Consider the following 22,349-nt stretch of genomic DNA (forward strand, 5'->3'; position numbering starts at 1 on the left):
ACGTCTAACCGAAAGGCTTCCTGCTGCCGCTTCATCGGCCCTCGGTCTCTGTGACTCAGCTTCTCCCCAGCGCGGTCAAAGCCTCCGCCAGCAGCGTCCGCTAGGGCACGTGGCGGGATGCAGCGCCCCCCAGGGAGAGGGACACCTGACCACGGCTAGAACTGGGGGGAGGGAGGGGAGGCTGAGGTCCAGGCTCACGGAGCCGGGGTAACGGGAGGTCAGGGGCTGCCCTCACCAGCCTGGCAGAGTGGAGCACCTCTCCCCAGGGGGCCGGCTGAGCGGGCCTGTGCACACACACCATGCCCCGTGCGCCCAGACACAACACGCCTACCGCGGTGCCGTACTCCCCACCTGCTGGAGCCGCAGCCGGCGTCCTGCCCCCTCCCCGCACCTCACCTCCAAAAAGAGGGAATCCGGCATAGCCACCTGGGGGGAGGCGGAGCCCTGAGGCAGGAGGAAGGGGTGCCAACATGGTGTGACGGTGATGGAGGCGGGGCTGGGGCCGGCGTGCCCCTGGCTGGACAGGGCAGCTGGGTTAGGCGCTGAGCGTGCATCACGTGAAAGGCACGGAGGTCGGCAGGGCTGGGGAGGGGGCTCTGATCCCCCTGAAAAGTGACCGTCTCATATCAGCTCCAGCCCTGGCTTGGACCCAGACCCTCCGTCCCCCTCTGCCATGAGCACCACCTGGCCCGTGTCGCCAGCGCCTGCCCCGCCCCCACCCCCTCCGCACACCCCTTCCGTTCTGTATCAGGAAAGGTCAAGTTCTGGCGGCCCAGTCCCCTGCCCGAGCCTCCGGGAGGCAGGAACACCCAGCAAAGAGCACAGAAGGGTCTGGAAGAACGCCTGCCTCCCTCCTTTCCCGAGAATCAGCCAAGGGGGGTGACCCGGAAGGCCAAACCGGGACTAAGGGCCACCTTCTGGAAGGGGCCCTGTTGGGAAGCCCGGCCCCAGTCAGCGCGGGGGGTCGAGGGCAGGGGTGGGGGTCCCCCAGATCACCCTTCGCATACTTGCACAGCCCTGGGAGTGAGAACAGCCACCTCCCGTTCGGCCCAGATCCCATCTGCTCGCAGCCATCGGCCCCACGACACAAGCCTGCTCCCTCTTCCACATGACAGCCCTTCAAATATTTGAAGACAGCTCGCCTGTCCCCGCTGAGCCTCCTCTTCTGACTAAACATCCCGGTTCTTAGAACGATTCCTCAAACGCGATGGTTTCAAGTCTCTTCAGCATGCTGGGCGTTCTCATCCACCCAGCCGCCCCACTCACAGCAAGGCTCCCGGAATGGAGGCCGGGAGCAGATGGGCTCCCTCCCTACCGGCCGGGCCTCAGCTCCACCGAGGCGCCGCCACCGACCCTCTCCTCCTCGCCCCTACCTGCTGCCAGTCGGTCACACTCCCAGTTACTGAGTCAGGTGGATGCTGGGGGGGACCCAGCCACTGGGCTGGGGGATCCCCCAACACCTTCTCTCCCCTCTGTGTCTTCTCCAAAGACCCAAATCTCTTCCAACGACTTGTCCCTCCAGAGAGGCCTTACCCACACCTGAGGCTCCTCACTCACTCACATCCCTCAAAGCCCACCTCCTCTGGGAAGCCTTCCCAGATAGAACAGGCTCAGCTCAGACCCTGCCCCTGCCCTGGGGCCACCTCCAAACACACAGACTGCGTGGCATTCATCGGTTTTCACCGTCCAAAGTCCCCACACATTGGTGCACCTCCTTCCTGTCCTCCTCCCCGCCATCAGGCTAGCAGCATGGAGAGGAAATGGGACCCGGGGGCGGGAGGGGAGGAAGGCAGAGGGTCTCCAGGTCCAGGGCCCGTGCCCTTGCACATGCCCCTACCTGTTCATGGTACTCGATGCCCATGCTGAGGGTGTTGACCAGGATAGCAATCATGATTCCCCGACCAAAGTACTTGCTGTCCACGATCTTCCGGAAAGTGTCACAGATCAGCCTCCAGAAGGCCAGCACAGAGTTGGGCTCTGCGTCCAGCCCTAGACTCTGTCGGTGCCGGCTGTGAGGGTCGCGGAGATCACTGTGCTGGGCGTCTTGTGTGAGCTCATAAACTGCCTCGCTGTCTGAGTCAGGCATCTCGTGGCCGGCGAGCTCCACCTGCCCTGCCCCCACCCGGGCACAGTAGGGGCAGCTGTCTGGGCCACAGGCTCCACTGTCCGCCTTCAAGCAAGGGCTGGAGATCTTGCAAGAGCTTTGGCAGGCGCCTGGGACAACAGGAGGGTAGAGGTTAGAGGCTGCTGGGTTTCCTACGTGGGGCGGCCCTTCCCTCACAGCACATATAAAATGAGTTAGGTGGGGCGCCTGGGTGGCTCAGTCGGTTAAGCGTCTGACTTCGGCTCAGGTCATGATCTCACGGTCCGTGAGTTCGAGCCCCGCGTCGGGCCCTGTGCTGACAGCTCGGAGCCTGGAGCCTGCTTCAGATTCTGTGTCTCCCTCTCTCTCTCTGCCCCTCCCCTGCTCATGCTCTGTCTCTCGATGTCTCAAAAATAAATAAAAACATTAAAATAAAATAAAATAAAATGAGTTAGGAAGTTAGGGGTTCTTTCAATGGTGGGGGTTCTAGGCACTTCATGGGCCAAGAGTACTTAGTGCCGGCAGTGTGGACAGTCCTGAGCAACAGAATGCCCCCAAATACCGATAGCATTCTACTGACAGTCATTGTTGGGTGTCCTGGGCTTTGGCAGGTGGCCTTGATGTCCTCTGAGGTCCTGGGCAGCTCTCCTGTCCTGGGAACCTTTAGCAAGGAGCCTAAACCATCTCTCCTTCCCGTGAAAGCCAGCCCTGCACCAGCACTGCTCCGAGTAGCATTTTCCAAGGGATTCTTATGACACACACCCACAGATGTGTGCTCACGTACACACACACACACACACACACACACACACACACACACACACACCGGACACACGCACGCACGTGCACTGGCCATTTGCATACACACATGTACTGTGTGCGTATACGTACTGTTTGGGAACCACACACACCTGCACAGCCGACCACGAGCATGCACAGATACATGCACGTGATACAATGCACACGTGGGCACGCGTCCTGACCAGACAGGGGCACCACCCTTGCGTGCGCACCCATTCGACTACACATATCAGACACACGTGTACATAGACACGCACGAACATCAAACACGTGCGTGCACATGCCCACATACACACACTGGACACCTTCCTGCACACACACATGCACATACATACACGCCAGACCGCACACGCTCATGCACACAGTGACCTATCCCAAGACGCCAATCAACGTCCATTTAAATCGGCTTTGATCATAGAATCTGAGAGCTGAAGGGCACCTCGGAGGGCACGCAGGGAAAAACACGTACATGAAGTGAAGGTGCCTAGCTCGGGGCCCAGCCCCTAGTAAGCACCCAAAAACATTCCCCCTTCTGACTGCACCCAGGAAGGTTCGCCAGCAACCGTGGTGGCCCCCGCCCTGCCTTCTACACAGGACGGAGCTGAGACACACATGCACGTGACTGGCTTAAGTCCCATGGCAGGGTAGCGGAAAAGCTGGCACGGGCACCGTTCGCACGGCATTCCGCACCGGCACCTTCCTGTCCCAGCCCACGTTCCCGCATGACTCCCACACGTATCCCACTGTTCCTACGTGCCACAGCCTTCCCGAATCCCAGGCCCTGGGCTTCGGCTGCAGTGCGTCTGTCTTCGGAGGAGGGCCCGCCACCCCTGTCTGACGGGGGGGACGCCTACAGGCAGGGAGTGTCTCACTTCCCCTGTGACGCTGGGTGTTCCTCCCACCAGACTAGCAACCCCCTGAGAACTTCCTGCTCCGGGCCCCCGGTCTCCCTGTGGGGAGGGAATGAAAGTCGTGTTTACAAGTCTCCTTAGCAGTGGGGTGGGGGTGGGGGGCACTGCTGGCCACAGTCACACATCATTGCCCCTCTGGGCCTCACAATGTAGTGTGTGGGCCTCAGCGTCAGGTGGCCCTGAGGTCACCCCTCCCCAGTGGCACAACCTTGGGCAAGTCAAGCAACCTCTTCGAGCCTCCTTGTCCTCATCAGTAAAATGGGGACAACAAGAAAGCTCAGCATCTACACTGTTGAGAGGATCCGATGGGATTCCGTCCGCAGAGCATGGGACAGGCACTCAGCAATCGGTCGACACCCGTTGACCTCATAGAGCAGAGCAGATCGGGTGCTCATTACGTGATCGATATTGTTCCCATTACAACGTGGGAATTAAGATTCCCGTTTTAGCAGATGAGGCCATTAGGGCTCAAAGACGCGACGGGACAGCTCGAAGGTCCCAAGGCCTCAAGTGGCAGAACGGAAATCAGAGGCCTGTCCTTGGGACGCCAGGCCCCCAACCCTCTCCGGGACCCCACCTGGCCCCCGGGCAAGGGTCCCAGCATGCCCCACCCAGAGCGCTCACCTGTGCTCTGTGTCTCGAGCAGCTTGTGCATGGAGCTGTAGGGCCCGGGCGGGATGTTGAGGCTGGTGAGGGTGGGGGGTCCGGAGGTGGGGGCCGCTTCCACTAGCGCCTTCTCCTTCAGCATCTCTGGGGGAGGGCTGGTGTGCACCGTGGGGTACACCTTCCCGCTGCCCACGGTCCTGCCCGACGCCTCGGACGGCGATCTGGGAGGGGGTGCCTGACAGCGGACCGGCTCCAGGCGGCAGTCGGCGTGGTAGAAGCTGTGTACGGACTCTGCGCCCCCCGGGGGGCCCCCGGAGAGGGCGGGCGTCGAGGGCGGTGGCAGCATCAGCCGGCGGGCCCCATTGGCATCCCTGTCCTGGATCTCCGGGCTGGCCCGGGGGGCCCGCAGCGTCCCGTTGCCCAGGTGGTAGTGGTGGTGATGGTGGTGGTGGTGGTGAACCAGGTGGTGGACAGACGGACGGCGGTGGGAGCGAGAGCAGCTGCCACTGGGCTGGGGCTCCTGGCCGCCGCGCGGCACCGGGCTGCTGAGCAGCCCGGCCCGCACACCCGCCGCCCGGGAGACCTGGGCCAGCCTGCGGGCCGCTTTACGGAGGACATACACCAGGTACTTCAACAGCTCCTCGTAGCAGCTGCCTGGCTCCGAGAAGCTGGCCAGGGTGCTGGCATTGGACAGGAAGCGTACGCGCTGCTCCCGCATCAGCTGGCTCTCCCGCTGCTTGGTCTCTGAGAACTGCGTGGCGATCACCACCAGGCACAGGTTGATCATGAAGAAGGAGCCCACCTGTTGGGGTGGGGACAGGAAGAGGAGATATCCTGAAGAAAAGGGCACCGCTGCCGCGGCCGCGTACCCCCCGTGCCTCTCCCCTCCCCCAGCCGGGCGATGGCCCGGACCCTGACCCCTGCAGGCTAGCCAGGCTGCCGCTCTTGAATTCGCCCGCGCTCCCTCGTCCCCCACCTCCCTGCCTCAGTTTCTCCGGGACTCCCGGATGGCATCGCTGGGACAACAATCCAGAATGAAGGAAATGAATATTTATGGTGACAAGGCAGATTTTTTTTTTCTAGATTGTGTCCTAGTAATTATGATAATTAGCTTCACTAGTATGATTCCAGAGAGCTGTTTAGAAGATTCTTCACGGAGAGTGTGGGTGGAAACTAGGCCCCTTACCTCCCTGTTTGCTTCCGTCCCCTCCCCCCAGCCCAGGGAGAGAAGCACAGTGAGAAGACCACGCTTCCCAGAGGTGCTGGCCTCACTCCGCAGGTGGCAGGTGACGGTGGGGGAGGGGAAGAGGCCCCAGGCGTGGCCCCCCCTTCCACATGCAGGGGCGGCAGGGATAGCCTGGAGGGTTTGCTTTTTCTCAGAGCCTCTGCCTGTCACCAAGAGCTGCCTTAGTCTGTCTCCACCTCTCTCTGGAGATTGTCCTAAATCCTGAGTAGATTTTTTTTTTTTTTACGATGTTTACTTATTTTTGAGACACAGAGAGAGACATAGCATGAGTGGGGGAGGGGCAGAGAGACGGAGGGAGACACAGAATCCAAAGCAGGCTCCAGGTTCTGAGCTGTCAGCACAGAGCCCGACGCGGGGCTCGAACTCACGAGCTGTGAGATCGTGACCTGAGCCGAAGTCGGACGCTGACCCGACTGAGCCACCCAGGCGCCCCAGTCCCGAGTAGATCTTAATCTCCGTCTTCGTCTCTTTCTCTCCATATCTGTCCCTCTCTCTCTGGCTCTGTCACTGGCCTCTTGGTGACATGGAGAAGGGCTGGACTTGGAGTCCGTAGCTAGGCTCAGCGTTCTCATTTAGGAGGTGGGACCACACCCTCTCCACTCCACAGCCTCCCCCCCCCCCCCCACCACAGGGCACTATGAGGATTAAGCAGGTAGCAGATGTCACAGCACACATCAACCCCAACGCCCGCCCAGCAAGATTAATCCATGGCACCCGCAAAGCCCGTGACGGGGCAGGCCAATGAAGACAAGTGGGTTTCCTCTCTATAAAACAGAGATGATAACAGGACCGTGGTGAGGATTCGATGCACCAGCACAGAAAAAGTGCTTAGAGCAGGACTGGCGCAGAGTAAATGCTCAATAAATATTAGCTGTAAGTAGAAGCAGTTTAATTATTAACTATGAATGCTGGTGACTAAAACTATTAAATATTGCTACTTTTGCCTCTGCCTTCTGCCCTCAGGAAGACTTGGGATTTCTGAGCTGGAAGGAACAAGAGGTCAGGCACTGTTACTCAACACAGGGTGATGGGAACGGGGGGGTGGTAACAGTCCTCTGTTTGGGGGACAGTCATTTCAGGATGTTTGCCAGCTCTCCCCAGCCCCCCAACAAAACGCCAGCGGTGCTCCCCTAGACCCCGTAGGAAACAGGACCACCCTTTGCCATTTCCAAATGCCCCCTGAGAGAGGTGATGCCAGCTTGGGTTGAGAATCGCCCTTTTTACTGAGGCCTAAAGTGGGGCTGGAGGCCTCATGGGGAATGATGTTGCCAGAGGTCGTAAGTGGTAGTAAATGATAGAACCCAGCCTCGACCTTGGATTTCCTCCTGACTCCTCATGACAGGTGCCCTCTCTCTCTGCCTGCCTCTCTATTGGACCCGTCCTGAGAGCCAGAACTTCAGACCCAGGAGGCCTTCCCCTCTCTGGGCGCCCCACCCTGTGTCCCCAGGATCCCTCATCCCCACAGGGGCCCAAGGAGCACTCACGATGATGAGGAGGATGAAGTAGATAAAGTTGTAGAAGGAATGAGCATCCATCACGAAGTACATGATGTCGACCCAGCCCTCCAGCGTGATGACCTGGGGAGAGTGCAGAGGGACAGGCTGGTTTGGGGCCCCCTAAAGCCTCCTGCGGCCCCCTCGGAGGCCCCGACCCCATCCCAGCCCTGAGGACGGCCGCTCTGAGGCCAGACTGCATCCTGGCGCTTGCACTCTGGGGAACCTCCCCGTGCCCAGGCCACCCCACCTGGAAGATGGCAATCCAGGCATAGCCGATGTTGTCGAAGTTGATGGCGCCCTTGAAGGGGTTGTGCTCCCCTGCGGAGCAGTTGGTGTAGTACTGGTTCCAGTTGACGCAAGTGGTGTTGCTGGAGCTGTTGTAGGCCTCATAGTCCAGGCCGCAGGGGGGGCCGCCGCCACCCTCCCCGCGCAGCGTGGGCACACTCCTGCACGAGCGCATGCCGTTCTCCCGCGGCTGGGAGCAGATGAAGGGGTTCTCGTCCTCATTCTCCGTCTGGTAGTAGCGCTCCAGGTCCACGCTCAGGGGGCTGCAGAGGGGACAGGGAGGAGCTGGGGGCAGGGGGCTTCCAGGGAGAGGGCCCAGGACGGACGAGCCGCGTGGGCGCGCTGAGACCCGCAGGGTGAGCAAGGCAGGGGGCAGAGCCGGGCACGCACCAGGCAGGGGCAGGGGCCTGTGGGTGTAGGTTGGAGGGCACCAGGAGTGTGTGGACTGAGTGTGCAACTCCAGAGTCGGGCTGATGGAAGGTTACGTCCCAGATGGATGGTTTTCCCACGCGGCTGCACATGAGGCTCATTGTGGAGCCTGTGCGGCTCCCCACGCCCGTGCTGAACCCCAGACGGAGGAAATCAGAGTCTGTGGGGGGCGGGACCCAGGCCGCAAGGACTCCAACGCGTAGCCAAGTTTGAGAACCAGACGTGGCACCGGTGTGAGGACGGAAATGTCAATGGCAACGGGGACTGAGGTCGGCCCCACCCCCCCTCCCCTCAACCACTCCCAGGTCACGCCCACTCTGGGCGACACTCACAGGCTGAAATTCTCCGGCAGGAAGCACCGGTTACGAAGGAGCCCTGCCCACAGCTGGACGCCAACGATGCCGAAGATGAAGAAGACGAAGAAGCAGAGCAGCAAGACGTTGCCCAGCATGGGCAGTGTGTCCAGCAGCAGCGTGACAAGGATGCGCATGCCTGTGGGGCAGAAGCCACGCTGGGGGGAGCCAAGCAGCACTCCCAGAGGAGGCCCTTCGGGGCTTCCGGGGCACAGACAGCTGGCTCAAGCTGGCGGGGAGACCGGTAGACGCCTCTAACTCCACCGGCAGCCCCGGCAGCCCCCAGCCCCTGCCCACTACCCGTCTTGGCCCATCCGTAGTAATCAGGGCACGGTACCACCAAGGATGAGACACAGAGATGGAGGTTTCCAGAGCTCTCTCCTGCACTGCTCCCCACCTAACTCCCCACATCATCTCAGCTTACAGAGGAGGATCGAGGATGCCCAGAGGACTGACATGACTTGTCCAGCATCACAGAGCTGCCCAGCTTTCTGTCCCTGGATCCTACCCCCCAACACACACACACACACACACACACACACACACACACACAGACACACACACACACACACACACACACACACACACTCTTCTCCTACTTCCTTCTCTCACCCAACAGTCACCTGACCTTTCTAAGTTATCACCACTGTAGTCACTGGGGAAACTGAGGCAGGGAACTCCAGGAGGGACATCAGCTGACAGGCTCTCACTCTGAGAGCCATCCCTTCAGCAGGAGTCCAGATGCCCCCGAGTTTCACCATGGTTCTGAGCCCGCTGCTCCTAGTCCATTCTCTGCTTGATACAGATCCCCACATCGGGACGCGAGGAGACACAAGGCCATCTTTCCAAGTGGCCATCAATTAACAAGTCCCTCTGCAGGAACAGCCACCACAGCTGTGCCCCAACAAGCCTTGTTGGAGATACTGCCCTCCCTCTCCATTCCAGGTCTGGGACCACCCCCACATGGTCTGAACCAACCCCCGGGCCATTAAGCCCTTGTTAAGCACACAGACCTCTAATGACTGGTTTGACCCCCCAAAGTGCCACTCGTGGCCCCCTGCCCCTCCAGGGAAAAAGCTTCCAAGCAGCAGCCAATTAACCCTCTTGGTGACTGCAGCCGCCCTGCCCAGCCATTCTGGCCTGGACTTCTCACTCAGTCCCTCACCACCACCACCACCCCCGCCCCCAGCCCTCCAGCCCCATCCTCCTTCGGCTCCTCTGCGCTCCAACTGAGATCAATTCCTCAGGGTTTGCATTAAGGGAATTACACCGGTGGTTAGACAGCGGCCTATAAATCTGCCAGCCATCACCTGGGGTGGGAGCGGGGGTGATAGCCTGTCCCTCGTCCAGAACTTCCGTTAACACTAACACCCCAGCACACCGAGCAGCTCTGCCCACCCGAAAGCAGCCGCATCTCATACACACACACACACACACACACACGCACGCGCACATGCGCGTGCACACACGCACGCACCGCACCGCACAGGGGGCTGCTGCTACATCAGGCACAGAAACCCCCAAACATGCCCCTACCCCTCATTTCTGGAACTGCAGTGGAGACCATTTGCAGCTTGTGTAGGTTGGGGAGTTGCATAGGGGGCCTGAGTAAGAGTGGGGGGGGGGGGGGTGGCAGGATGTAGGGGGAGCTAGGGCTGCCAAAGCTTGGCTGGCTCGGGAAACCAATGCGGTTTAATTTAGATAATGGTCCCGGCAGTCAGTTGCGGCAGTGGGTTGGAAGGGAGTGGGAAGGAGGAAGGGGACACAGGCGGAGCATGAGACATGGAGTGGCCTTGCTTTGAGAGAAGTCATGCTCGGTGTGGCCAGTGTGGGCTCACCAATGAGAACCAGACTGCGTGAGAGGCCGATCTGGCTAGGAAAGGCCATTACACTTTGTCCCCACTCCTCCTGGCCTACCGGCCTCTCCTCATTCCCACTCTCCACCCCCCTTCCGCTGCAGGGAGTGATCTTTTAGCTGAAGGGAGGGGTCATCTGAGACATTTCTGAGACTCTGACCCCAAATCAGTCTGAAACAAGGGGGAGGGTCTTTCCCGCTAACTCTCCCAGTGCCACAGCCAGGTGTGGGGGCTCCATTCGGCTCCAGGGGCCCTGGTTCCCCCACCCCCATCCCGAGCCCTTCTCTGATGAGGTCTGCCTCAGAACGCCAGGCCTATGAGTGGTCAGAAGGTAGGGGTGGGGTCTGGGGGTTCCATATTTCCTCTTGGGGCTCCCTGTGCAGGGGCTGAGGGCCAAGGGGTCACTCACTGGGCACCCGGTTAATGGCCCTGAGCGGTCGCAGCACACGGACTGTCCTGACAGCTGAGAAGCTGACGTTCTGAAGGTCCAGCGAATACTCCAGCATCCTGCAGGGAGGGGCCCAAAGGGAGGCCCTTTGAGTCTGAGGCCGCCGTGGGGGTCAAAAGAGGTCAATGAGGAATCCTGCTGCGGTGGGGCAGCACAGCCTCTGACCCCTCCCCCACCTCCACCAAGGGGCCCTGAAGAGCCAGCTCTCTGTCTGGGGGCAAGGCCACCCCCAAGCCAAGGACAGCTCCCCATCAGAGAATAAACAGAGGAGGGGACGGATCCAGGGGCCATGGAATTCAGAAGTACAGGCTCGAGTGTCACAGGCACTGTCTCGCCCACCAGGACCGTCCAGGCTCGAGGGTCCGGACAGCCTCGGACCCTTAGTGGACAGCCAAGGAGAAAGCATCGTTGTAAGTGGGCTGGGCAGGGGCCGGGGGTGGGGGCCGTGCTGGGGCCTAGAACCCTGGCCCTGGGGTCGAGCCCAGGCCCTCACCCTGCAATGACGATGAAGAAATCAAGCCGGTTCCAAGTGTCTCCCAGGTAACACTTCTTCCCGAAGATGCCCAAGGCCACCATCTTCACCACCATCTCCACGGCGAAGAAGGCAAAGATGAAGTCATCGAAGGCCTGACGTGGGGACAAGAGGTTTTGGAAACTGAGAAGGGGGGGGGGTTTCCCCCCCCCCCCCCCCCCCCCCCGGTCCCGCCCGCCCCACGCACACACACTCACCTGCAGGATCCGGCAACGCTGCGAGTCACAGGCGATGTCCTCACATGGCCGGAACATGCCCAGGGTCACACAGTTGAGAAGGATAACCAACATGCTGATGCGCTCAAACCAGGTATCCAGGCGGTCAAGGAAACAGCTGGCCGGGGCTGGAGCCGCGCCCGTGCCTCATGCCCCGCACCTGCCCTTGCGCCTCCCGCTCCACGCCCCCCCCCCCCCAATCTGAGGTGGAGCCAGGTGCGAAGGGAGGACCCCGGCTCACATGTCTGACCGACCCCAGGTCCGGGCCCACCTTGGCCGTCACCCCACTGGACCCAGACTCCTCGGCGGTGCAGTAGGAAAAGCCACAAATACCCTGACTATTTGCACAAGCCACTCGGGGGATAAAATCGATCGAGCTTGTGGAAATGCCAGACACTGAGAGTGTGCTGCTGAATCTGAATCCTATTCTCCCTACCTCACGGGGAAGATGTGAGAAGCAAATGAGATAATGTATGTGAATGTGTGACACAAACCTAAAGTCGGATTATGCCTGCCTTACAGTTTACCAAGCACCTTCACGCCATGCCACATCTGAGGCTCGCAACAGCCCCGTGAGGTAGCGGGGGTAGACCATTTCCTTCCCCAGAACCCAAGCACCCGGAGGCCCAGAGGGCCAAAGTCATGTGCTGAAGGTCACGGGAGAAGCCAGGATGAGACTGAGGTGTCCAAGTCCCCCATCTGGAAGACTTGTTTCCATAGTTGCCCAGGCCTGTGGGGGAGGGGTCAGGACCGTCCTGGCACCAGACAGACAGGCGGAACTAAACAACAGGGTCCTTCACCACAACACGGCCTCAGCCTGCCTCTCCCACCACCCACCAGCCCCCTGGCCCCCCGAAGCCCTCGGACGCCTCCAAACACACTCACGCATTTAAGTAACGAGGACCCACTCCACATCAGGCCCTGTGCTAGACAGGAGTCCCCAGCCCACACAGAGTAGAACGTACCCTGCACACACAGGCCCTGAGTCTTTTCCACATAGTGGGTTTTATTAAGGGACTCACTTCCAGCCCATCAACAGGAGGATGTACAAAGCGGCTTCTGGACCTTAGAAGGTTCTGGACACCGGACTGACAAAGAAGTGAGCCAGCGTCCTATTCTTCTCAAAGACAATGCAGAGTGAGGGAAACAAAGAGGCTAGAAAGGAGGAGAGAGTGGAGACTGGGCGGAGGAGGGGCCTCGGGGCTGGAGGTGAGGAGGGTGTCATGGCGGCCCATGGCATGACCCACGAAGCCAGACTGTGGGGCGCAAAGGGCCTACAACAGGTGGAATCTTCCTGTCAGGGCCCCACTTCTGGAGTGAGAAGGCTCTGTCAGGGAACCCCAGGGCTTTCCTCCCAGCTGGTCCCAGCCACCGCTCCCCATCTCCATCTTGAGGCTCAGGCCACCCCACTCTGCAACGGCCCGCCATGCCCTCAATCCCCCCTCCCAGGCCTCCTCTGCCACCCAGGCGGTTTGCCTTCACATCCCTGCCCACTGACAGGCACCCACGTGGGCAGAGGCACTACAGTTTCCCCTGCCTCCACCTCCTCCTCACAAGAATAAGAGTAAAAAAAAAAAAAAAAAAAAATAGTTCTAGGTTTTTGGGGTAAGTAGATGGACGAGGTAAATAAAGAGTGCTCTGTTTCCATGGAGCTGTTTTCCAGAGTGGAGCCTGAGCCCAATGGATCTCTCCCCAGAATGGGGTCAGCCAGGGGTCACCTTGGAAAAAGGAGGATACGGAGGGAGCTCTCTGAGGGTGATTATCGGGAAAGAGCAGGACACAATTACCCTCAAGAACCGGTCTGCCCGCCCCGAGCTACCCCCTCCTGTCCTCGGCAGAAAGGGACCCATTTGAGCAGTTACCTCCGCAAGGGGGAATGTGGGTAGTTCCGTTGGGAAAAGCTCCTGGAACACCTGTTTGGCCCCCTCCAATGGCAGTGACTCCACCAAGCCATCTGTGCACTAGTCTTGTCTCCCTTGCTGAGGCAGGCACACTCTGATTTTACAGCTCGTACGAAGCTTACACTAGTGGCCTGTCCCGTAGTCGATGGTCAATGCATTGGGAAAATGAATGAATGAATCAATCAAGCAAGCAAGCAAGCAAGCAATCAATCTCCCTGCTTAGAAACCGGGTGTATCTCCCCATTCATGTTTTCCTGCCTTGTCTGCCTCAACAGTGATAAATTGATAACTTGGGGTGGGCGTGGGGGGAGTGAGGGGCAGAAGTGACACCACAGAGGAGCTGGGACTCCTGTCCCCACCTTACACATGCTCACACTGGGGCCTCTTATAGCTAGATTCTACCTCCAAATAACCCCATCTCCAGCTCTTAACCACAGAAACCCCCCTGGCAATTTAGCTTTACTCCCAGGTACATCCTGTCTGCTCTCTACCTTCCTTCCCCTTTCCCTTCAGGGAAATGTAAACGGACAAGGGAAGACACCAAAGCAGGGGGAAATTTGGGACAATCTGAACTGGGAAGTAATCAGTGGGGATGGGGGTCTTTCACCCTTCTCAGGGTAGGGCTTGTTTCCTTGGGAACATGGCCTTATGTCACTGTGTGATGTTCCTCTGTTGCCATAACAACAGGAGGATGTGTCACCAGGTGGTGTGGATTTGTTGCTATGGCAACTAAAAGGGACCCCTCACACATGAACTCCCCTTAGCCAGACTGCTGTCTTGTCCTCATGCAGGGAAGGGAAAGCAGGAGGACCCACAGGTTATCAGGTTGGGGGGAAACCATGTGACAAATCCCCATGGCAACCAAGGGAACGGGGGACACTGGTTGCCATAGTGACTATGAGAGACCTGTGCGGTCACATGTCTACTGTTGCTATGGTGACTGTCCGGGCTGGAGTGGATCCCAAAGGGGGAGGTGGGTAGGAGAGGGGAGGCTTTCTTCTCCCCACAGCCCACCATCAAAAGCAGAGAAAAAGGAAATGGCAGGGCGAGGAAACATACTTCCATCCCTCCTCCTCCAGGAGGGAGAACTGGAGCGTGTTATCTGCCCAACTGAGTCCTCTCCGTGGGGCTTTATCTAGTGCCCTTGCCTAGCCTGGCAGCTGTAAGGGAGAGGGGGGTGGGTAGAGGAGGGAGGAGGGGGGGCACCTCCAGGGGCACGTGGGGGCCCGGGTGTGACTGAGAAGGGAAGCAGGCCCTCCAGCTGCCCCCCTTCCCAACTGGGGCCTGGAAATCTGAGACTGCGCAGCACTGAGGAGGAGACGGGCCTGGACCCAGGAATCCTGGCCTCCCAGTATGAGTTGGGAAGGTGGGATCCTAGTCTGGTCCACCCTACGAGAGGCTGGCGTCTATGGGAAACGGCACTCCCAGGGGGTAGGGTGGGAGACGGGGGCTCGGCCATGTGGCTGGCACCGGGCAGGCCGAAAGGGGGATTCCCTCCAGCCAAGCCCCCACTCCCACAGCCCGTTCCCCAGTGGTCTCCTGTGCTCCAGCCTGTGGGCGTGCAGGGAGAGAGGTTTCCAGCTGAACTGAAAACTGAAGCCCAAAGAAAGGCAGCCGGCCCCACCCAGAGACAGAGACGTGAGACCCAGAGACACAAGAGAGAGCCGGCCTGTTGGAATCTTTGGAAGGGGAAATAGGCCAGAAATCTGATTCAAATGTCTGTGACTGTGTGTGTGTGTGTGTGTGTGTGTGTGCGCGCGCGCACACACACACACGTGTGAGTAGTTGTGTCTGTCGCCACCCTGGCTGAGGCAGGCAGGGCGGGGTGAGGGCTGGGGCGGGAGCAGGCGAGGGGTGAGGGCGGGTTGAGTGGTGGGGATAATCCCAGGAATGGCTCCAGCTGGCACCATGGGTGATGGGGAGTCCCCCAACAGTTCTGTGGAGTAGAACGGGTGTGTGACCCGGAAGGAAGGTGGGCCCGGGGCAGAAGGAGTGCTAGGGGATGCTCTGCCCTCCCCAGTCCTGTCCCACTCCCCAGCCTCAACCTTCCTACCCAGAACCCCTCTGGAGAGTCTGGAGTTTTAAAATGAGACGAGGGAATTGGTGAGGAGACAGGAAGAACACCCCCCCTCCCATTTCCTCTGAGGACCAAAAGGGAGACTTCTCCCGAAGGTAAGAGACACAGGCAAACTTGGGGCACTGGGACAGTGGCAAGGAAAACTCCAGAAATTCCCGGTGCCCCCTCCCCTCCAGACACACACACTCAGACACACACACACAGTGATGCAGTCACACACTCACACTCACTTCTGGAAGCCATTAGGGCTCCTGCCTTTCGGGCCTCCCCCTTCTCCTTCCCCTACTCCCGGCAGGCTCCCTTCTCCCCCTCTGGCCCCCCTCCCGCTCCCCCTCTCGGCATCCCAAATGCCAGCCTGTGATTTCCAAATGAGAAAAAGCTGTGCTGGGCTCTGAGCTTGGAGAAACTCCTACACAAACTTCCAGATGTGACACAACAGCCGGAGAGGGAATGCTCAGGATCTCCTTTCCGGGAGGGGCGCCACACTCCCTCACACTTCAAGAAACACACACTGGAAAGCCCAACACGCTCCCCTATAACCGGGGAGGAGGGGGCCCTTCTGATGTGAGTACCCCTGGTCTTCCCAGCACGTGCACTTCTGAGCCTCTCTTCCTTTTGCTGCCCTCCCCTCCCCCCAACACACACACACACACACACACACACACACACACACACCTTCCTACCTGGGTCTAAATCTCCTCTCTAGGAAACCTGGTGTCCTCAAGAGGCTCAAAAAGGAGGGGCTGAGAAGAATGCCAACAAAAGTGGAACTGGCTTCAGATAGTGGGGGAGGTGCCCCTATGTCCCTCAGACTCAGAGGTGCAGAGGACCTTGTGGAGTCAGGCGGAGCTGCACTGACACCAAAAAGAGAAGGGAAAGCCTGAGGTCCAGGAGTCAGCTCAGAGCCCCCCCCCCCCCCCCCCCCCCCCCCCCCCCCCCCCCGGCCATGAAAAGACAGGCTTCCCTTGACACTCAGGTGTGATGGGATTGGTGGGGCACGGCTTAGGCAGTTCCCTTGCCAAGACACTGTTCTCTCAGCCCATCCTCAGCCAACCCAGGCTTAGCGACTTGTCTAGACCCAGTGATGCCAATGCCCCACACCCCAGACTCCCACCACCCCAGGCGTAGGCCTGCTTTTCCATCCCCAAGACGAGCCCTGGGGTCCCACCTCTCTTCCCTCCTTCCAGCCCTCTCCACTTGCTCCCTCCCAGAGCCCCTCAAGGAAGGAATCTGCACCCAGACCATCCACTAGCACCTAGAGGTAGGGCAGGTGGGGAGATGCTGGCCCAGAGGTCTGGCTGTTTTAGAGGAAGAGGGGAGGCAAGGTCTCGCTATCTCCCCTGGACCCCCAGGAGAAGGGAATGGTGCTTTCACTCCCCATTCCTGGAGAGGGCAGGTGGTGAGGGGTCGAGAGGATGTGCTGAGCTCATCCTCTCAGAGACATTTGTTCCCCAGGTCCCTCTCTGCCATGGAGAAAGGGGCCTCGGGGGTAGGGGAGGAGTCAGAGCTCTCTGAGACCTCCTACCTCTCTCTTTCGGCAGCTCAGAGAAAAAAGAAGAAGGGGCAAGCGATGGAGAGAGGGTGTCGCGAGGGGGGCTTCCTAAAGACCCGCGGGGTGTAGAGGATGGGGGTTGGGGGGGGACCCAAGCTCACATCCCTGCTTTGCGCACTAGAGGCAGCCGAACTGCAGAGTGAGGCGGCACCAGGCTCCCCCCCACACCTTCCCCAAAGCAGAGTCCCGGTTGGGCTCTCAGGGGTTACAAGGGAAACCTGAGGTCCCCCACCCTGGTGCAAAAGAGCCTCTGAGCCAGGAGGAAGGAGTCAGGAGAAGCTGTCAAGACCTGGGATGGCAGCACACACACCCCCCTCCCCTTTCTTTCCGGCAGTGACGGGACCCACCCGGAGCCTGGAACCCGGCAGTAGTCAAGCAGCGCTTTGTGCTAGGAGCTGAGGAGAAGAGGCCAGGGGGGCAGGGGGGTTGGGGTCTCCCATGCCACCCCAGACCAGGCAGAGAACAGGGGGGCAGTGCTAAATCTATCTCCCTGAAATGTGGGGATTGCATTCCACACACCCAGCCAAGGAGCAGACCCTCCGGGGTGCTGGACCCGAGTCTTCCTTAGCCGACCGGCTCACAGGCTCGCGGTTCCCCCAATACTTTCTTGGAGGGCTGCGGTCTCCCATACCTGCTCTGCCCTCAGGCGGGAGCCTTCTGTGTTTGTGAAAGGGTAACTTGGACCCGTTCAATCCCATCCCCCGCTTTGCCAAAGCACTGGCCACAGTCTTTCCCTCTACAAGAAAAAATCTAGCACAAAACTCCCCAACCCACCCTTAAGCACCCCGCACTGAATAAAGAATTGGGGAGAAGGGAGGCACTCCGGGCACTGGGCTCCAGCTGAAAGGGTCTCTACTCCGGCTCTGGGGGCAGACAGCTTCCCCTTCACCACATCTTGTTCTCATTCTGCGCCCCTGACATCAGCCGCCGCCGGAATCTCCTTGTTGTGCCTCCAACCCGCGGGTGGGGGCGGGGGAGTTAGGACCCGGTCCCCGCCCCCCCCACCCCCAACACCTCCCTCTGGGTCAGTAAAAACCTCAGCCTCAAGGACCAGGTTGGGGGTGGGGATCAGACCCTAGAATCCACCTCAAACTTTGAAGCCGGTGGAGGGGGGGGGGGGCGGGCAGGAGGGAAACCCAGGAGATTGCAGTCCCCCTCCCCCGTCCCCGCAGCTTCCTCCCCACCCCACCCCCCAAAGTCGGAAACCAAACCCAGCTCGCTAACGGGCGGCGGGCGGAGTAGAGCTCCCAGGCTCCCGAAGCTTCCCACATCTGGAGGATGACGACCCTCCCCTGCCCACATCTGGAGAGCATCCAGCTACAAACCGGCGGGGCACGTCTCCTCTCTTTTCCTGGCCTGGATCCCAACCCCCCAAGGAGGACTGAGGTGTGTGTACCGAGGTGGGGCTCGTCTGGGGTATCGGCCAAACCTGCTCGCGGCTCCGCTCCCACTCTGACGCCCCCTCCCGCCCGGGGCCGCGCCCCCCCCCCCCCACTCTCATCTGCCCACCTTCCAGGCTCACTTCTCCGACTCACCTGCCTTTCGGTCCCCTCCGGCGGCTCGGCCCGCCCCCCTGCGGACCCCCCGACCCGGCCGTCGTGCCCTGGAGGATATGGGTTACAGACCGTGCGGAGACACCAGCTCCGCGGGCGGCTGTCCTGGCTCAAGTAGAAGAACACCACCGGGGCCAGCGCCGGGTACGGCAGCCCCTCCGCCTCGGAGTCCGCGCTGCCCGGGTCCTTTTCCGTCGACCCCGGCCCCGGCCGGCCCCCGGCCCCCGACAGGTCGTTGAGCCGCATGAAGCTCCGGGGCTGTCCTGACTCCTCGGTGCCCGCTCCATCCTCCTCCTCGTCCATCCTCTGGCCAGCCGGGGCCCCGGGCGGTCTCGAGAGGGGCGAGCGGCGCCCCTCAGAGGAGGTGTCCTCACGCAACCGGGGGGCCCCGGCGGGGGCGCATCTGGGGGGCTCTAGGGCGCAGGCTGAGCCCCCGGGAGGGCCAGTTCAGCCCAGCTCCCCCTGCCCGCAGGGGCATGCTGCCCGCGGGGCGCCGGGTCGCAGGGAAGCCCCGCCCGGCGCGAGTCCCGCTTCCCCAGGGCTCCTGGGGCCCCCCGGGCCAGCCGGCCGGCTCCCCCTCACTTTGTTCCGGCTTCTTCGCTTCGCGCCCAGGCTCCAGTCGCCCGATTCGGCGCTACCTTCGGCGAAACGGCCGGGAGAGGGGGAGAGAGAAGGGGGTCGGAGAACAGGGGGTACGGGGGAGGGGCGCCCCCTCTTCCTGCGGCGCAGCTGGAGCAGGATCTAAGGGGTCAGCATCGTCCCGGCTCCGCGCCAGCGGCGGCGGGGGGAGGGGAAGAGGGATCTCTTTGGGGGTGGGTTTGAAGGGGGTGGGGGGCGGCTCCTTCCTCCGCCCCGCGGCGGGCTCCCGGTCCGGGAGGGGCGGGGAGACGGTGGGGGGCCGTCCCGGGCGGGGGTGGAGGCGGAGATGCCGCCGCCGCAGCCGCCGCGGTGGCTGCCGCTGCCGTAGCTGTCGCCGGCGCCACTGCCTCCTCCTCCGGCCGAGACGCGGAGCGAGCGAGCGAAAGCGGCCGCGAGGAGCCCGGCGCACACCACAGCTGGATCCCTCACTCCAACTTCAAGCCTCGGCCCCGCCTCTCCCCAGCCAGCCTCGCAGCCAATCGCTGCGCGCCGCCGGCCCCGAGCCCCGCGCCCATTGGCGGGCCGCCGTGGCAGTGCGGGCGGGGGCGCCGGGGGAGAGAACCACAGCTGGAATCCGGTTCCCACCCTGAAGCCCAGGACCGCCCCTCTCCCCTCCCCTTGCCCCTGGGTCCGCTCCCGAAGGCCAGAGCCAATTAGACGGCTACCCAGACCGAACCCATTTTCCTATTGGCCGCTGGGGTCTCTGGGACTCCCCTGGAGGGAGCCCCGGGGAATCAGAGTATTCGGCGCCGGGTCCCGGGATAGCGCTGCGGGCCCCGGGGCATCCTTTGTCCAAGACCCCTGAATTGGACCGCAGCCGGAGGGCGGGGCCCAGCTCTGGGCGGGCCTGGGCAGAAGAGAGGCTGGCGGCCGGGGCTGTGGGTGGTGACCAGGGTCCCCAGAGCGAAACCCTGGGTGTCCACCGGATTAATCGCCTACCCTGGAGTCGAGCCCGGGAGCGCGACTGAAGAAGGGGAGGAGCAAAGTAGGATGTCCCGGGGGTAGGGGCTTCAGGCTTGGAGAAACAGGCGGAGCCTAGGAAAGTCCGGGGCAAGCAAGGTCTGGGCGTGGTTTCCACCAACCTCCTTATGTAGACCCCTCTCCCAGGTCCACTGCTGCGACGTTGACCCTGACCTTCTAACGCTAAGCCGCCGACCCTGACCTCAGGTCAACACTCCTGAGCTTCCTCCTCTCTGCCCCTAGGGATCCTTTGGAGGCCGTGGATCTCTCGCAGGGGCTTCGAGCTCGAACACGTGGCCCCAAACAGGTCAAGCCACTCCCAGAGTCCAGGTCCCCAAGATCAGCTGAGGAGCAGAGAGAAGCTCCTTCGAAGGGACCCGCGGGGGCCTCGGGTGTGTAGGAGGGAGTGGAAGCACGGAGCTGGGCTTTGCTGGCTCTTGGCCTGCAAGGTCTTACCAACCTCCCACCCCGTGTCTCAGTTTTTCCCTCTCGAGTTCCAGTACGGCTGGGAAGGCAGCCGGAGGACAGGAGCTTCTCGTGGCTGCTCTCGCACACCTCTGCTACCGGGGGAGCGGGTCCTCGAGTGTCTGCAGCTCTCCACTCGCGCACACGCTCGTGTGCCCCGGGAACCTCGCCCCGCCCCACCTTCGCGAGTCCCCGGGCTCAGTCAGCTCCTGCTCCCTCTCACCGCCAGCGCCGCCCCAAAAGGCTGTAGGTGCCCGGGTGCAGAGCGCCGCGGGAGCGCTGGGCGCTGGAGCGAGGTGGGGCGGAGAGGGCGTCGAGCATTAGACGTCCGGAAAGCACTTCCCCACCTCTGGGAAGGTGGATAGGGCGGCGGGACCAAGAAGGTCAGTCAGTGCTGGGTCCCGAGACTTCGGGGCGCTGACGCCACTGCGGAGAGGCAGAGGCGTGGACCGGATGATCTCCCGTCCCCGCCCCCCTCCCCCCGGGCCACCCGAGCAGCCCCCGCGTGCCTCCGGCCGCCCCGGGGTGGGTGTCTCAGCCCCCTCGAGGGCGGGCTGCAGTGAGTGCAGTGGGGAGGCGCCGAGGGGTTGCAGCCTCTCGGGTTGCCCTTTCGCCAAATCCGGGCACCGAGTTGTGTAAATGAGGCCGAGCTCATTTGCATTGCATGCTAATGAGCAGATCCCTTAAGTGCCTTTCCCTCCTGGCGGGAGTCTGCTCTCATTCCGCGTGTGCCGCGCCAGGCTTGAACTCTCAGCGGTCTTCTGGGAGAGGGGCCTATTTATGGTTCACTTCACGTGTCTGACACCTTCATCCCTCCCGCAGGTCCGCAGTCTGCCTGGTCGGCCTGCCCTTCCCCCACAGCGTCAAGAAGCCCCAGGGCTGGCACCAGGACGTAGGGACTTTAATCATCCCCTCTTTGCAGAGGGTACAATGAGCCCAGAGAGGCTTGCCCAGCCCAATGGTCAAGTTTCCTGGTGGTCAGCAGGTCCCACACCTCCACCCATCATCCAGGCCACCCCTGTCTCTGGGCTGAGCTCTATTCTAGAGCATACCCAGGAAGGTGGCAGGGTGTGGGGCAGACACATTTACCTCTCTGGCCTTGGGACCTGGGGTGACCTGCCCCCTAAAGCATCCTGATCCCTGGGTGGGGGCACCAGGGGACCCCCGCCTCAGATGCTCTCTTAGCCTGAGTGGGTAAGGGGAGAAGGGAGGCAAGACCTACAGAGAAGGCAAAAAAAAAAAAAAAAGGGTGAAACCCTCTTTAACTCCTACCTTCCAAGTCTCAGCTCCATCATCACCTCCTCAGAATGGCCTTTTCAGCAAGTATTGTAGTGCTTACTAAGTGTCAAGGTGCTGAGGACACAGTACAGAGCTAGACAAGAATCTGGAACCTCAAAGGCTTCACCCAGACTCGGATTATAGGTTTATGTTTGTAGTAATGAAACCCCTCTCTAGGCTCTATGTTCCCTCGGGCAAGACTTTATGTCCATTTTGCTCACCAGAGCCTGGTCCCATGTTTGGCACATAGTAGGTACTTAATAAATCTTTATTAGATGAATAACCTTAGGCAGGGAGGAGAATGAGAAGGACAAGAAATTCCTTTCCTTGGGCCTCAGTTTCCTAACAAAGAAGTTAGGCCTAAGTGTGTCTAAGATGTCCTCTGGGTCTGAGGGAGAGCCTTCACACCTGCTCTGCCAGCCCGGCCAGCCCCCTCCAACCGTCTCCCCCTTACACCTCCTTCACAGCCTGGCTGGCTCCCTCAGGAACTGAGATAATCTTCCCGTCTCTGACATGCTCTGCTCAGCGATGACACATCATTCCATGTAGTCACCTCACAGCCTTGGGAGTTGGGTGGAGGTCGTCCCATTTTTTGGATAAGAAAACCGAGGCTTGGGGAGATGACATTATTTCAGTGACTTCTCAAACTGGGAGGTCCTGTCT

The 22,349-nt window shown here is 60.8% G+C and overlaps 1 protein-coding gene across 25 annotated transcripts in view; it reads right to left on the bottom strand.

The window, feature by feature from the left end:
* The window catches only part of CACNA1G (calcium voltage-gated channel subunit alpha1 G), a 62,043-nt gene extending 42,636 nt beyond the window's left edge, over positions 1-19,407 (bottom strand). For 17 of the 25 annotated variants that reach the window (XM_040497158.1, XM_040497159.1, XM_040497151.1 and 14 more), the window contains exons 1-9: positions 18,406-19,399; positions 11,244-11,355; positions 11,008-11,141; positions 10,476-10,573; positions 8,190-8,349; positions 7,391-7,691; positions 7,132-7,224; positions 4,420-5,203; positions 1,838-2,214 (exon numbers count right to left, since the gene is read on the bottom strand). In XM_040497158.1, coding sequence (XP_040353092.1) covers positions 1,838-2,214; positions 4,420-5,203; positions 7,132-7,224; positions 7,391-7,691; positions 8,190-8,349; positions 10,476-10,573; positions 11,008-11,141; positions 11,244-11,355; positions 18,406-18,647 — 2,301 coding nt within the window. In that variant the 5' untranslated portion in view covers positions 18,648-19,399. Of the gene's footprint in view, positions 1-1,837; positions 2,215-4,419; positions 5,204-7,131; positions 7,225-7,390; positions 7,692-8,189; positions 8,350-10,475; positions 10,609-11,007; positions 11,142-11,243; positions 11,356-18,405 lie in introns of those variants that run through there. The other 8 variants (XM_040497169.1, XM_040497165.1, XM_040497167.1 and 5 more) reach the window with 6 other exon arrangements.
* Between the last annotated feature and the right edge of the window lie 2,942 nt (positions 19,408-22,349).

This window comes from Herpailurus yagouaroundi, unplaced genomic scaffold, assembly GCF_014898765.1.
Source record: "Herpailurus yagouaroundi ecotype Mexico unplaced genomic scaffold, PumYag 189, whole genome shotgun sequence".
NCBI lineage: Eukaryota > Metazoa > Chordata > Mammalia > Carnivora > Felidae > Herpailurus > Herpailurus yagouaroundi.